The sequence below is a fragment of the Pteropus vampyrus genome, unplaced genomic scaffold (assembly GCF_000151845.1).
Source record: "Pteropus vampyrus isolate Shadow unplaced genomic scaffold, Pvam_2.0 Scaffold488, whole genome shotgun sequence".
Lineage (NCBI taxonomy): Eukaryota > Metazoa > Chordata > Mammalia > Chiroptera > Pteropodidae > Pteropus > Pteropus vampyrus.
Window position 1 is genome coordinate 617,547 of NW_011889269.1, and position 16,711 is coordinate 634,257.

Genomic DNA, 16,711 nt, shown 5'->3' on the forward strand with positions numbered 1-16,711 from the left:
CTCTCTCCACTGTGGCCTCTTGACCTCTCCACAGAGTTACAAAAGTAAAATCCTTGAAGAGATGCTGCTGTGGGAATGTTAATGAGCCTTCCCCACAAAGGGGCAAAGACTTTACTCCACTGAGTTGGAAAAAAGCCCCTTTGAAAAGGGGTTTCTGTGTGTGGTGAAGTGGAGAGGGAAGGGGAAGGAGAGAGAGGAAGGGTGAGGGAGAAAAGATGGGAGGGAAAAAGAGTGAGAGAATGAAAGAAGAGGAGAAAGGGGGAGAGAGGGAGAGAGGGAGAGAGAAACTTAATAGAAGAGAATATTAAAACAACACTTTTCTTGCTTCAATTGGTAATTTAGTGATGGAATTTTTTAATTTTTGGAAAATGTCCTATGATCTTTTGACCTTGTAAATGGAGAGGCACTCAAGGGCATTGAAGATAATAAAGAGTAAGAAAAAGGGACTTATCCTTGCACCCTACTCCCAGTTCCCTCCCACATTTGGGAACATGAGAGGCTCTAGGAAAAATATTCTGGGTGGTGGTAAAGATGGGCTCTTTCTTTTTATATTTTCTAATTTTACTAAAAATTTCTGTTTTGGCTTCCATATTGGCTAGTGGCCTAATAATAATGTTCTCTCTTCAGGAATAGCTTAAAGTACTGTTGAACTTTTTTTACGTCATGGAGCCAGTTTTCAAGCCAGACCACTTGAGCATAATCTCCATATCCTTCATTTGTGAGCACAGGTTGCCTCTGAATTAGTCAAGATGAATGTTAAGGTATTTTTGTGTGTGTGAAAATTAAGTTCTTAAAAAGCAAAGATATGCATTATTCACAGTGGCCAGGACATGGAAGCAATCAAAGTGTCCTACTATAGATGATTGGCTAATATACACAATGGAAGTTTACTCAGCCATAAGAAGAGATGAAATACTGCCATTTGCAACAACATGGATGGACCTCGAGATAATCATGCTAAGCGAAATAAGCCAGACAGAAAAAATTGAAAATCACATGATATCATTTATATGTGGGATATAAACCTAAAAGCAACAAATGAACAGGACAAACAAACAGAGACTCAGGGACATGGACAATGGACTAGTGGTTACCAGAGGGTAGCAGGTAGGGGAGGAGGGGAGAGGTAGATGGGGTAAAGGGAGTCAAATATAGGGGAGTAGGGGGAGGGTGAAGTGAGTAAAGAGGATCAAATATATGGTAGCTGAAGGAAACTGGATTTTGAGTGGTAATCACAGAATAGAATATATAGATATCAAATTATAATGTACACCTGAAAACTATATTATTGTATTAACCAATGTTACCCAATAAACTTTAAAAAAAAAGACTAAACATTTTTTTAAATGGAAAAAAAAAGAAAAGAAAAGCAAAGCAAAGACATGCTGTTGCTTTTTAAAGAAAGCCAGTCAATAATGTTTGACTTTCAGAGATTTTCCTACTCACTGTGTGGTGATGTCAGCACACCACTCCAAGTAAAGAGGCCCAGAACTGTCGGGAACAAAGAGAGGGTGATTGGAAGGAGATCCTTGGAAGAGAAAGATGAGGAGCCAATCAGAAAGGCTAATTCTCAGAGCTCTATACACTCCTCTGGACTCACAGTAATCACATGGGGAATTTTATCCAGAATTCACATTCCTAGCCTCCACCCCAGATCGATTTAATCAGAATCTCTGGGGGTGGGGCCTAAGATCTTTAAACAAGCTCTTCAATGATTTTTCTTGCAGAGTTAAGTTTGAGACAGTTGTACTTGACTTGTGGTTCCCAACCATGGACTCTAGACTCCTAGGGGACTGCAGTGTTTTTCCAAGGGAATCCATGTGCACAGGAAGGGAACCTGGTGTGTGCCCCAAATATATAACATGCCTCTCAAATGTATATATTACTGTTAGCCAAATGTTTGTCAATGTTCAAATTCATACACTTTTAACTCATTTAAAGAGTTTCTAAACTCATCGTGGCTTTTGCCCTGATAATACAGCTACAGTCATGTGGGGGTCCAGAACATTTTTTGGCATTTTATTCAAGGTCTCTTCTCTCAGGACAATACTCTGCTCTTAGTATTCCTCTTTTGCTAATTTACAGAAGAGCAGGGATTATGGAGGCATTTGCTCTACCTCCCAAAGAGTTAGAATCCTATGAGAAATTTGATTTTAATTGTAAGAGAAGTAAACTAGGATTCCAGAAATGCATGTACTGGATGTAACAATAATCACAGGTTAGGTGCATTCTGTGTGCCATGCCCTTTAAATATGGGATCTCATTTAATCCTTAAAATAACTTTGCAAAGAAAGCATTATATAATTCCCGACCTAGACATGCAGAACACCTAACACCCCATTTTACAAATGAGGAAACTGAGCCTTAGAGAAGCAAAATAACTTTCTTGCTCAAAGTCTCATAGCCGATAAACAGCTGATTGAAATTTGCCCAAACAATGCCTGATTGGATGGGTTGTGTTGTGTTTTTTTTTCACCGCAATGCGGCACTTTATTGCCATCCTGATGATTTCTGCTTCTGTTATAGGCCTTGCTTTTTGGCTACTGACCTGGAGGATGACTTAAACTTTCAATTTCCAAAGAAAATGTGAAGACCTTTAGTTAATGTCTACAATAAATTATGTTTCTTATAATTATATACTACCACATTTTTTTTTGTCTTGCTAGCATTAAGAGAGTAAGGCAATAAAGAGTAAGGGACAAGTGCCCTTTGCAAAACTTTACTAAGAAAACACTGACAAACAGTCCCTGGTCTTATTAGATGATTTCCGCCTGGCCTCTTTCAGGTGGCAGTTGCCATGGTGTTTCGGGCAGAGGGAGGGAGTGAAGATCAAGGAGGGTCATTCAGACTGAGTCTTGTCTGGTGTTTCTTTTCAGAGTTAATTCTCCAAAGGATGGCAGGAATTTAAACATTCATAAGAGGACAGATAAAACTTATTCTTTTTGCTCTCCTTCATTTCTCCATATAACTCATGTTAAATAAAGGGGAAATGGAATTTGTGAAGAGGATAAGGTAGTGGAACAGGAAAGGGAGGTTGTGGGGGAAGGGCCGTGAGCTTTGCTGGCAGTGGGGGAAGGCCAGGGTGGGGGCAGGGAGGAAGGGGATAGAAGAGAAAGAAAGAGAAAGTGTGTGTGTTTTCAAGGAAGACATTATAGGAACAATTTGTTAAAATTCTGGGGATCCTGAGGTTTGTCATTTGAAAGAAAATCAACAAATCAACAAAAGATGTGGGATCAGGGACAAACAGTGGGGGAGCACGATGAGAAAGGCAAAAAAAAAAGTTAAACAAAGTCATTAAAAAGAACAAATCAGAGTGAAGAGAAAGAGTTAAGTCACAGAGGCAAGTCTTTGGAGCAATAGGAACATATAGATTGAAGTATGTCAGAAAATATGAATAATTGACAACCTTTGACAGAAACATAGTCATAGCCTTCAGGAAGAACTCTTAAGAAGGGGAACAAGTGGACTCCCCAAGAACTTTGAAAATGGAAGGGGCCATGGGGATTATCTACAAATTTCTCACTTTTCAGATAAGGAAAGTAAGACCAAGAAAGGTTAAGTGACTTTTCAAAGTTTTCCAGAACCAGATTTTATCTCAGAGAAACGTCCAACTGGAGAAGAAACAAGGCAAGAATGAGTGGGAAGCCGAGCAAAAGTAAAATTTTAAAAATTTAAAAGATTGATCTTCAATTAATTTCTTCATCCTTTCTAGAATTTATAAACTTTTTTTTTCTTGTGAGGACCATTTTATTTTAGTAGCTAATTCCATTCCAATAACTTCATATCTTAGACTATTTCAGTCAGATAAGAATCCGTTCCCCACTTTGGAGACTATTCCCAGGAAAATGATCCTTCAGTGACTAAGTACTAAGAAAATTCTTGATGATGTTTAATTGATTACTAATTATATTTTAAGTGTAATTCTTTTAAGTCTGCCCTCAGAGTTTATTCATTCACATTCATTTGTTCAGCAAATATCTTTTGAGCACCTACTATGTGCTAAGTACCTAGTACAGAACAGAAAATAAAATAGATGCTATCCAGTTTATTATGCAGCTATTCTGGACTTCAATCTTTTGGTGATTTTTTTTTTACAGTATTTTCATTTCCAAACTATGCCACTGCTTTATTCCTCATCTATAATTGGGATAATTTAAGACAGGATTCTTGAGGACTTTTGCTATGGTTCCTCATCTATCCTGGAACTGCTCTTAGGGCCACAGAATGAGCTAGGACACATGGTTCCTATGGAGTTGATTAGAGCAGGTTCACTACTACAGAAGATAGTTCAAAGTAAAAAGATCTCATGGGGCCAAATCAAAGCAGAATCCTTGCAGAGAACTAGCAGGAGCTGAAAATCCCACAAGTAACCTGAAAGTCCAAAGGGGCTGGAATAGGATAGCAAATGAGTTAAGAGAGGAGAGTTAAGAGAAGAACCGCTGTGAATGCTGACTTTTTTGGACTTGGGAGTTTGAGGTGAATAACAACTGGCTTAAATATGGTATAGTTCAAAATGCATAATACGGGCTGTGTTGTATATTGTGGAGCATCCTGTGCTTCCCTGCAGCTGAGCATTTCTATGAGAATGGATGGCAATATAGTAGTTTTATTATTTAATTAATAAATCATATACTATTTGATTTCTTAGTCTTTGTCCATCTTAAAGTGCTTGTACATTTCTTGACCCCATGATCCACTTAATCCCATGGAATTTAATGTGAGGCTCAATGATGTACCATTCATGTTGTAGACATTATCTCTCACTCCTCTCTCTAGACAGAGAGATATACACAGACATGTACATATATCTCTATATATTATGTGTATGTGTATACACATACATATAAATGTTTATACAAAGATGAGGATTGAGGATCAGTGGATTTAGAGTAGAAATATTTGGGGATGATGGAGGAGCAACTTCATGACCAAATTCTATTCTATGAAATTTAGATCTTTCTTTGTCTCATCTGGTTTAAGGACCTCTGTTCCCATCTTGATCAAGGGATAAATGTCACCAAGGCATGTGTGTGTGTTTCCAAAAAATTAGATGGGAGTCTGAAAGAAAAGAGAGCGTAAAAAAGGGAGACTTGGTAGAAATAGGCCTGTTACTCAAGAAGAGTTACTCTTTCCATCACCTGCCCCTATCTTTATACTGTAAACCTCAGCCACCTTTCCACACACACTGTTTCTAAGCTGTCCATCTTTATTCAGTCAGCCTGGAATCCCAGAATTAACTTTGTTTTTTTGAAAAGGAAGAAGAAACACTTTCCCTCACTTGCCAAGGTACCTGAAAAACAGCATTAGAAAATAAACTCAACAAAATCACATTACATAATTTAAAATCTTAGGAAACAAACAAAGTGTCATAACCATTACAGTACTATGAAATCCCTTCTAAATTTAAAATCTTTTAAAAATAAGAGAATTAAAAAATATGTGATTTTCAAAACAAAAAGCACTTTTTTACGAAAGTATAGTTTGGCCATTCTTTTATACCCACCGGATGTCCACTTTATGCTAGCTGGGCAGGATGTATGGGAACATAACCTCATGTCCTTTCTACCTTCCAGAAGCTTATATTGAAAGTCTGCTTGACAAATAGAGCTCATACGACACGCATTTCCATTTTTAGTGGAAAAATCATTGACTTGGGTTCTAGTCAGATTCTTCCACTTTCCAGTTAAATTACCTCTCCAGACCTCAGTTTCCTTATCTGCAATCGTTAGGTTAGGCCAGGTGATTTTCTCACCCAGCTTTAACTTCTGTGTTTTGTATGTAAAAATCTACATTAATCAGCAAAATATGTCTATTGCAACAATTTCTACATAGGGTCCTGCAACAATAAATCTACGAGAGTCAGTTTCTAAAGGCATCACTCAGGACAAAAGTCTCCTAGAGTCAAAGTTAAAAATCTCTGAAGAAGGAATGTATCAGAGACCAGTTTTGTTCTGGTACTAGAACTGGTGATCATTTCTTTGGCTGAATATCAGATGGTATAAGGCCTGCATTGAGAGGGTAGGTAGGTAAAATAAAAAATACACACTTCTCAATGTAGAATCACACTCAGGCTTACATTAGAGAGGAGACAAGAAAACAAGAGAATGGACTTATTCTGTACTCATTGAATGGAATGCAGAGTGGGATTGACTGCATTCTTTCCACTGTTGTCTCTCCCTTTTGCAGGGAGAGACAACAATAGAATTACAATTACAGTCTCTATGGAATTATAATTTAATTTGCATATGCAAGTTAATAAAAAAAAAATTATAGTTCATCAACAACTCTCAGGCCTGCCGATGATCTTTGTGACCTCCAGAAGTAAAAAATATGTGAAAATATTTTTTACTTCTGGAGGTCAAAAACCAAAGTAGCTTACAGGTTCATGATTCTGTATCTCCAGATGGCAGAATCACCCCAGGATTTAAACCCAAGCCCAGGTTTATATTCCTTTGGGATACAAAGACTAAACTAGATCTTACGATTAGTTATACTCTCAACAAATGTTTATTAAATGCATTTCATATTTTACTCACTGAACCTGGATTTAGGAGGTAAGAAGAAGAAAAAAATACATTTCTCAACATAGACTCACACTCATGCTCATATTAAGAGAACTGACATGCTGGGGTGAGAGAATTTCATAAAGGTATGCATAAAGTTCCACAGAAAGAAGGGAGGCCTCACTTAGAATGATTAACCACTGGCAAAAAATTCATTCCTCCCCCCTCCCCATTAAACAAATGTCCGTGCTTAGTTACTATACATAAAGCACTGTGCTAGATGTCATAAATGCAAAGAGAATAAAACCAGATCTTTCTTGAAGGAATGTTGATTTGGTATAGGAGATAAAACAGTTAAGCAGGTAATGGGAATAGCCACTCTTTGTGGGCCACTTCTTTGTGACAAGGTCACGTGAGGGTCTTTAATTACATTCTCTTACAGTAATCTTGTGAAGTAGGCATTGTTATCCTCATTTTACCAGTTAGGAAATTGAGGTTTAGAGAGGTTAGTAATTTGCTGAGAGTCATGCAGCTGTGAATTACGAAATTGGCCCTCTAACACATTTATCTCATAACAAAGTCTGTGCTCCAAAGACTATGAATTACGGGGTGAGTTTTTGGAATTAAATTTCCTTCACTACTTGTCAACTGCATGACTTTGGGTATTTTACTTAGCTTCTCTGAGCCTCAATTTTCTCATGTAAAAATGAGGTTCACAGTATCTACTTCAGAGGATTGTGGTGGAGACTTAGCGAAACTTAGTTAAGGCACTTCGCGCAGTGCCTGGCCAATCTTTCAAGCACATTGCATTTGAAGGCTGATATTATTATGCTGTCCTGCATAGGTAGCAATGTGAGTGCCGAGAGATGCATATTGAATGCGTACACATTTTGAGGAAGGAAAGATCACTTCCAGTTGGAGGGTGGGAAGGTGAGAAGGTTAAAAGAAGGATCACGAAGAATTCACTTAAATTGGAGTTTTCAAAAAAAGTTAAGACTTGAATTTAGATTCTAAGATTTAGAGTAGAAGTTTCTGTGAGGAAGGCCACAAGGAGCTTGCTACCTGTGGGAGGTGACAAGTAATAAAAAATGCAAGCAAATAAATTAGATAATTACAGAGCGTGGTAATTAAACAGATTTGGGAGAGAAAGTGAGGAAGAGGATGGGGCTGGTGGGTAAGGGACTAAGAGGGAAGCCTAAATTCTCTCTCTAGGTAGAATGCTGTTCTTATGTAGATCTGTGAAAAGATACCAAATGAATAGCCCAAACACACAGAAATGCAAGTGCTCTTAGAAACAGGGGCTGTTAGTAATGCAAATATGAAAAACCTCCAATTTAAGCAGAACAACAACAGCCTAATTGAACTTAATCAATCTGTGAATAAAGACATTTACACCCTCATGATTTTTTTTTTTTCACCTATACCACCTGATATTCTTAGGTGGTCTCCCATCCAAGTACTAACCAGGCCTGACCCTACTTAGGGTCCGAGATCAGATGAGATGGGTCATGTTCAGGGTGGCATGGCTGTAGACACACCCTCATGATTTTGATGACAGAAAAAACAATTTTTTCCTCCATCCCTAGTTTGTCTTTACAGTTAGAACTAAGTATAATTAGTCAAGGCCATCATATTCTAGGGCTCGTTTGTTCATTCAACAAATATTTTACTGAGCACTTACTATATGCCGGGCACTCGGCCACACTTGGGAAATAGAGAGGATAATCTTTTGTTCTCATCAATTGCTACAGAGGGCTTTTGGAAACAAAAGAGCACATTAGGAGAAACACAGGCAGGTCCTGACATATATCTACTGACCTGTTTGGGTAGGGGCGGGAGAAGACCTGGTAATCTATAGGGCCCAGAATGTATCCTGAGATGATCTATGGTGAGACGACAAAGTACCCTTGATTTTGGAGTTTTTGAAAAGATTTTAATGTTCCCAATTTTATGTGAACTAAAACATTGTCTGCCTTTCACATTCCTCTGTGAACTCCATTCCAAAGCCCGCCCCATCATTCCTCCTATACCTGTCCTCATCTTTTGCTATCTAAATTTACCAAATAAATCTTTTCTTTCCACCCATTTCAACTCCTGCTGTTGTTCACAGCCAGTCTCTGGGCTCAGCCCCAAGCCTTGAGGAGCAGTAAATGGATTCAGAGTTGCTACTCAAACACAGATTCCCATGGAAACCAAAGGACTAAGAAAACAAAAAGAGAGGAATAGGCAGGCACTGCGTGACCTTTTATGCTCGCTCTCCAAATTCTTTTTGCTCTCGGGCATGAAGGCAAGTGCTTATTTGTATACCTACTGGAACGAAAGAACCTGACCCCTCCCCAGCAACCCTCAAATTTCTTAAGAACCTCTCTACTCTTTTATAATAAGTGAAGAGCAGTGGGACATCGCCATCTGGTGGTAGAAATACCAAATCACCTCCAAGAAGGGAAATTAAGGAGTGAGAACCTCCAATGCAGCTGCAAAGGAAGAGGATGCCAAAATGTAACGTGCCACTCAGGAAAGTGTTTAGTTGTGATGCATTTAGTACTTGCCCCTTCTCAAACACATTTTTAAAATATTTAAATATCTTTATGTTGATGACCAAGGTTGTTGTTGTTGTTTTTGTAGTTGTTGTTGTTTAAATCCAATCCAATTATGAATGGGTACATGAGGTCATCCCATATCTCCCACCTTCGTAGTAGATATTTCCTATCTGAATGTATTGTTGTCACCACAAATTCAGTGTAATCCTGGAGCTGGATCATGCTCTTCTTTTCCTTTTCTTTCCCATCTAGAGGTTGCTTTGCTAGCTTACAAAGGGAAACCAGAAGATTTATTCCACTGTCTTTTTGATGTATCCTAGAGTTGAAATGCCATCCTTCTCTCCCCTGACACCAACATCATGGGAGCAGAAGCCCATGCTGTGGCAGGCGTGTACTACTGTCCTCGGACTGCTCTTTTATTTTCTTTTCTGAAGTTCAGTTTCTCCAACTTTTATTTCTATCTTTTGGCTTTCTTTGGATTTTTTCCAAAGTCTTTTACAAAAAAATATGTTTTATTTTTAAAAACAATTTTAGATTTACAGCAAAATTGAGCATAAGGTACAGAGATTTCCAATACACTTCCTGCCCCTGCACATGCATAGCCAGTTATCGGTATCCCTACTAGAGAGGTACATTTGTTACAACTGATGAACCAACATTGACACATCAAGCAGCACCATACAACAAGTGCTGAGGCACGAAAACCTGAACTGTAATTGACAATTTCCTGGAAGCTCAGTGTGGACAAGTCTGAGAGAGAAAAACTTATGGGGATCCAGTCATAAGGCTTTTGCAAGTTTTACCTCCAAGAGCTCTACTGGCTCTGTCTCACAGTGTGTATTGAAGAAAAATCCCCTCACGCTTCCAGTAAGAGGAGGGAAAATGGGGCCTTTTTGAAAAAAGCCAGAGTATTGCCTTCTTTATAAGTCCTGCCCTCAGAGTCTAACCTGTTGGAATATTATCAGAGCCTAACTGAACTAAGAGAAATGCTCAATCCAGCCCCCTCTAGCCATCCTGTCTCACCTAAGGTGGGGTTGGGGGCTGAGAAACACATGTAAAGTTCACAGTCCACAGGCAGAGGCTGTGTAAAAGACCAAGACCTAATTATAAGACTATAGAATGCTTCCCTTCCCCCCACACCTCTCAACCATATCACTAAAGGCATATTTACAGCAATTCTTTTTACCAAGTACATCATGCCCAGTTATCATGAAAAAATCACAAAGCATCCTAAAAGACAAATAAGACAAAACAAAACAAAACCAAAAAACCCCCCAAAACAAAAAAAATTCACAGTTTGAAGAGATAAAGCAAGCATCAGAATTAGATATGGCAGAGATGTTTGAATTATCAGACCAGGAGTTTTAAACAACTATGATTACCACGTTAATGGCGCTCATGGATAAAGTAGACAGCATGCAGGAACAGGTGGGCAATTTAAGCAGAGAGATGGAAATTCTAAGAAAGAACCGAACAGAAATGTGAAAGAACAAAAGCAGCATAACAGAAATGAAGACTGCCTTTGGTGGGCTTATTAGTAGACTGGAAGCAGCTGAGGGTGGAATCTCTATCTTGAGGATATCTCAATAGAAACCTCCAAAACTAAAAAGCAAATAGAGTCTACAGCCATGACACCCTGAACATGCTGGATCTCATCTGATCTTGGAAGCCAAGCAGGGGCGGGCCTGATTAGTACTTGGATGGGAGACCACCTAGGAAGACCAGGTGCTGTAGGCATAAAAAAAAAAAAATTAAAAAACAAACAAAAAAAAGCAAATAGAAAAAAGACTGGGGGAAAAAAACAAAACAAAACAAAAAAACAGAACAGGATATCCAAGAAATATGAGACAACTACAAAAGGTATAACATATGCTTAAAAAGAAAGAAAGAAAAAAGAAATATAGTGCCTCTGATCTAAAAAGATTAATTTCTACTATGACCATTGTATTTATCCATATTACAATATCATTATGAAAGGAACATAAAATGTTTAAATCACAACGAGTTAAGTAAAAATATCCTTCCTGGTGGAAGTCACTTGTGAGCTAACTCAATCATAAGGAGCTTGCATGAAAGTGTAACTGTATTCTAAATTTACAAACAGGGCAGTCCTACAAAACTGTAGGTTGTAAGCACAACTCTAATGCTAAAAATTCTAGAAAGGAAGAGTATTATTTAGTGAAACTCATCTCGAAGTTGGACAAACCAATAAAATTATTAAATTTATTGTTGTTTATTTTTCTTCAAAACTTAAATCTGATGGAAGAGAGAAATACTTCTTAAGTGCACCCACAAATTTCAATATTCACTGCCATAACCTTAAGCCAGGCTATTATCACCCCTCACTTGAACTGTTGCAACAGTCTACTAACTAGTCTCCTTACTTTGTTGGCTTCTGTAGTCCATTCACTACATAGCAGTTAAGTGTGACAATATTAAAACATAAATCAAATATAGTTAATAATATTATAATAACTATGCATGGTATCAGATGGGTACTAGACTTACTGGAGTGATTACTTCATAGGTTATATAAATGTCTAATCACTATGTTGTAAACTTGAAACTAATATAATTTGTACGTCAAACGTAGTTGAAAATAAGAAAAAGATAAACAAACAAATCCCCCCCCCCCCCCCCCCCCCCAAAAAAAAAAAAAAAAAAATCCAACGCTACACTGTTAAGCCGCTTTTATAAATATTAATAATTATAAAAAACCCCCCCCCCCCCGCCCAAGTCAGATCATGTTAAGGAGCTTTGATTCGTTCAATGGTTTTGATATTATATTTAGAATGAAATCCACAGTCCTCACAAAGATCAGAATGATCGGGCTCTACTCTACTCCTGTTTTTCCTTATATCCCTGGATCCTCACTCTCATTAACAATGCTAGCCTTGCCTACTTCTTTCATATCCTTTAAATCTCAGATTATGATAGTTTCACAATAAAACATGTACATGAATATTCCTATGGCATTATTCATAATAGTCAAAGGGTGGAAACAACCCAAATCACCATCAACTGATATCTATTGATAAACAATACGTGGTATAGCCACACAATGAAATTTTATTCAACCCGTCGATGTAAAAAACATCCAAAACTGTAGAGGATTTTTATGAGTCTATCTGAGCCAAGGTGATTGTATATATACTGGAGAAAGAGAGCTCAAATGCTCAGAAGAGTAATAGTTTTGTATATTCTTTTATACATTTGAAATTAAGGAAGGAACATAAGAAAGTTTTCATGAAGGTGCAAGAAAGCAAGGCGGGATTGGATTACAAGATATTTAACAACATTATGCACTCTCTTGAGGGTGGTTATTTCAAAGATGTGTTAATTTAGATACACAGGAACAATGGAAAGGGCTTGTTTAAGGCAAAGGTAAACCTTTTACTGAAAAGTTATATGCCTGGGGTGTGACTACCCACCATGAACTACCCAGTTAGAAATTTATGATCAGATTAACCTGTGAAGTTACTTTCCATAGAATCCCTTTTTTGCCCACAAACCTTAAAAAAGAATGAAATTTTGATAAGTGCTTCAACACAGATGAACCTTAAAGACATTATGCTAAATGAAAAGTACTTAGGACAAATAATATATGATTCCACTTCATGAGGTACGTAGAATAGGCAAATTACTTTATCATATGACAATTCTGTATATTTCAAGCACTGATTCCCCTCTACTATCCACACATTTTTTCATTGCTAGGTAGATATTTCTGTACTTCAATGTTCTATACCATGGTCTGGGGATAATGGCTCCTGCCCGTTGGCCTATGGCAGATCAGGTTGGGCCTGGATAACATGAAAAGTTCTGGATCCTGGAAGAAGGAGGCCTGGGAGAGTTAAGAGGTCCGGCTGAAAGAATGGACAAATAGAGAAACAGAGGCTCTTGTTGACAAAGGCTCTTGAGGCCGGGCAAAGATAAGGCTGTCCGGGCATTTGGAGATCTGTTCCAGAGTGTGATTCCAGGGCAGACATTTGGAAAACAAATCCCTGGCTGTGAGTGAAGGGAAGAGAGGTTTTTGAGTAAACAAGTAAGATAATGATTTTCCAAACTACTGATTCCAGTTCAGTGACTCAGGTGGCTGGAGCTTATCCAGGAAGCTCAGGGCACAAGGTGGAAAGCAACCCTGGACAGGGCACCCTTGTGTTGCAGGGCACACTCACACCTACACACACACACTCACTCAGACTGGAACAATGTAGACCTGCCAACTCATGTCACATGCACATTTTAACAGGCTATGTGAATGACATTTACATAATCATAATGTGATAACCTTTAAGTAAATGCTTTTAATGATATTTGGAATCACTATAAACAGAGTAACAAAGGTTAACTGATGGTTATGGAAAAGAATATAAATATCATCAATTTTGACAATTAAAAAGTACAGATGACACAAGTTGGGAAGTGCAAGGTAAGGAAGAGGTAGAGAGAATGGCAGGGTTCTAACAGTCTCCTTTCATAAATTGAAGGCAAAAGAGATTTAATTATATTCATTCACTAATTTGGCAAATACTTATTGAATACCTGTTACGTTCCAGGCACTCTTCTTATTGTGGGAGATTCAATGATGAACAAACAGACACAAATCCCTACCTGCTTACAAAGACAACGATAGAATAGTTACACTTACAACCATAGTCTTATGTGGATGACATATGGTAAATTGGTCAACAAGCCATCCCAAAATTGCAGGATGAAGCTCGTCCCTGGTATGGCAGTCATGGACATGTCACTGGCATCTTCCTTCTAGAAAGCAATAGGCTAGTATGTACCTTCAAGTGAGGAAATAGACCTTCACCCTCAGAAAACGGTAAGATGACGTTTAGGTCTCTATGGTTTCCATGTGGTATTGTTTATTTGCATGTTTTTATATGACCAGATGACCTTCAACTGACACTACCTCCCTCATGCAAGCACATGCTCCAGGTAGCAGCCCTCAGAGTCACAAGCAAATGTAAGTTTCTTATACGAATTTTCCGACAGCCCTTGTGATCATTAGTCTCTGCCTCCTACTGCCTTCCCTTTTTGAATCCCTTAGATAAGACCCCCATGTGGCTTACCAAAATCTTTCTCTCTTGGTTTGAATTGGCCTCTGCCTGGGAACCCTAAACACTCCACCTACAAAACTGAATAAAGACATGTAATAATATTATTTTATTAATTGTTAAGACAAGAGTTATGACAGCAATTGTGTTAAGCACCTGGGAAAAAGGAACAAGATGTATAATAGCCTTTGGAAATTTTTTTGATTCATATGCTATAGATTCGAGCTTATTTTTGTAATTCCCTATTTGACCATCTTATTTGTTATATATGTTTAAAGATTAAGACATTTCATAAGTAATTTTCTAGTTTGAGGGAGTTGATATCTAGTATATTGTTTGTTTTCTGAACAGAATATTGAGAAATTGTTTAGGTCAGTTTCAGCTAAGGGAGAATGGTTAGTGTTCTGTCTCCTGTACCAAGGAAGTGAACTTGTGAGTCCTTCAAAGGTGAACGTTAACCTGACCAAACTGTTGACTCTCCACTATGACCGAGAGAATTTGCTCTATTGATAACATGATTTCATTAAATGGATAAAGCAACTGTCCAGTATAAAAAGCTGAGAATGAGGCAGAAGCATAATAGGATAAGACTGGAGGTGTGAAGGAGTTGAAACCAGAGATATTGCACAAAATTTGCCCACATTGATTAAGCTCTGGTCTAACTCAATGAAAACTTGTCAACCTCATGAATCTAAATTGATATGAAATACTGATCTGGATAAATTATCCATGTGCCCTGATTAATTGTCCAATTTTTTTAAAAGAGAAATTTCATAATGAGCTTTCCTACTTTTGTGTGGGGAAATTATTATTGAGACATTTGAGAAGACTTTATTGCATTCTCTTTTTTGGATTGTTTAACTTGGTTTGGTTTATGAAAACACCAGTTTAAGAAAAGGTTATTTCTTCAGCAGGTGAAGCAGAGTAAGCACTTTAGTTCCTCTTCATATCTCATAGTGGCCTCAGGAAGTTCCCCAAGCCAGGCCTGTTAAGATGCACACAGTAGAGTATCTGTAGTTTCTCTTCTAGCCCTAGCTCCTCAGGTATATATCCAATTGCAACAGAACTGTAGAACATTCTCCCATCAAAAGAGCTATAGTCCATCCTATGAAGGCTTGACCAATATCATCCTAATGGCTAAAAAGCCTGTAGGATGCTTTTGATATTTCAGTCCTCTGGATGTCTAAGTGTGACAGGTTTTACTCTCTTCTGAGTGACTTTAGTCTCGCGCTCTACTCTTATAGCAGCTGAGAGTTGTTTACCTGGAGGGGACACTAAGAAACTGCTAGAAAGTAGTATGTCATTTTAAATTGTTTAATCTCAGTGTATTGATATTATATGGCCACATAAAAGGGAAAAATCAAGAAGAAGAAAAAAAACCCCACTGAAATCTAAACATTAAAATAATTGTAAATGTGAAGGTTCCCCCAGCAGGGGACAGACACTTTCAAACCTCATTCTTAGTCCCAGGGCTTCCTATCATTCTCCTCAGGGCCAGCTTCACCTCTTGGTTCCGCAGAGTGTAGATGAGGGGGTTGAGGAAAGGAGTGATGGCTGTAGGGAATAGGGTAGCTGCCCCATCCAGGGGGCTGTTGGTTTCAGGCGTCAGGTAGATAAAGGCACAGGGCACATAGTACACGGTTACCACAGCTACATGGGCTCCACAGGTTGAAAAGGCCCGGTGCCTCCCATCAGCCGTATGGATCCTCAAGATGGCCTGAATGATTTGTATGTAGGAGAGGAGGATCAGGGAGAAGCAGCTGGCAATTACCACCCCAATATCTACAAAAGTCACCAGCTCATTGACTGTTGTATCAGCACAGGCCAGCCTCAAAACTGCAGGAATGTCACAGAAGAAGTAATCTACCTGGTTGGGCCCACAGTAGGGCAGACGGAAGGTTAGGATAGCCTGGAGAGCCCCATGAATGGATCCTGCCACCCAAGCTCCAGCCACAAGCAAGATGCTCAGCTTAGCATTCATGAGCACAGGGTAGTGCAGGGGTCGGCATATTGCCAGGTACCTGTCATAGGCCATCAGCGTGTAGAGGAAGCACTGAGTACTGCCTAGGAAGTGATAGAAATAGAGTTGAGCAACACAGCCACCAAATGAAATGGGTTTGATGCCTAAAGTGAAGTTCATCATGAGGCGAGGGACAATGATGGTAGAGATGCCCATGTCAATGATGGAGAGGACACCAAGAAAGATATACATAGGGCGGGCATGGAGCTGCACGTCTACCCAGACAGTGATTAGAATAAGCAGGTTCCCCAGCTGAGTCAGGATGTAGATCAGCAAAAAGAACACGAAAAGAAACGTCCTTAGCTTGAGTGGGTAGGGAATTCCTGTCAGGATGAACTCAGTCAACAATGTGCTGTTGATTTTTTCCATCCTCTGGAGAGACCTTACCTAGAGAATGGACAAAACAGGAGTTAATGTGGAGGTGAGAGGAAAGTGAGGAGGAACGAGAGAAAGATTGTAAAAACTAGGAATAACGGCAGAAGAGTTTTTCTCATGTAGAGAGATAACAAGAGGGAGAAAGTATGTTCTACGGCAGGGGTTGGCCTGTTTTGTAAATAAAGTTTTATTGGAACACAGCCATGC

The 16,711-nt window shown here is 38.7% G+C and overlaps 1 protein-coding gene and 1 pseudogene across 1 annotated transcript; one reads left to right on the forward strand and one right to left on the reverse strand.

The window, feature by feature from the left end:
• The first annotated feature begins 10,661 nt into the window (after positions 1–10,661).
• LOC111732774 lies at positions 10,662–10,780 on the forward strand (annotated as a pseudogene).
• A 4,776-nt stretch (positions 10,781–15,556) lies between these two features.
• Positions 15,557–16,498, reverse strand: LOC105307313 (olfactory receptor 10G3). The gene has a single exon (XM_011382769.1). It carries the CDS (start codon positions 16,496–16,498, stop codon positions 15,557–15,559), a length of 942 nt encoding a protein of 313 aa, XP_011381071.1.
• Between the last annotated feature and the right edge of the window lie 213 nt (positions 16,499–16,711).

Excerpts from the sequence above, each read along its gene's own strand:
- LOC105307313 (XM_011382769.1), bottom strand. The coding sequence starts at position 16,498 with ATGGAAAAAATCAACAGCACATTGTTGACTGAGTTCATCCTGACAGGA.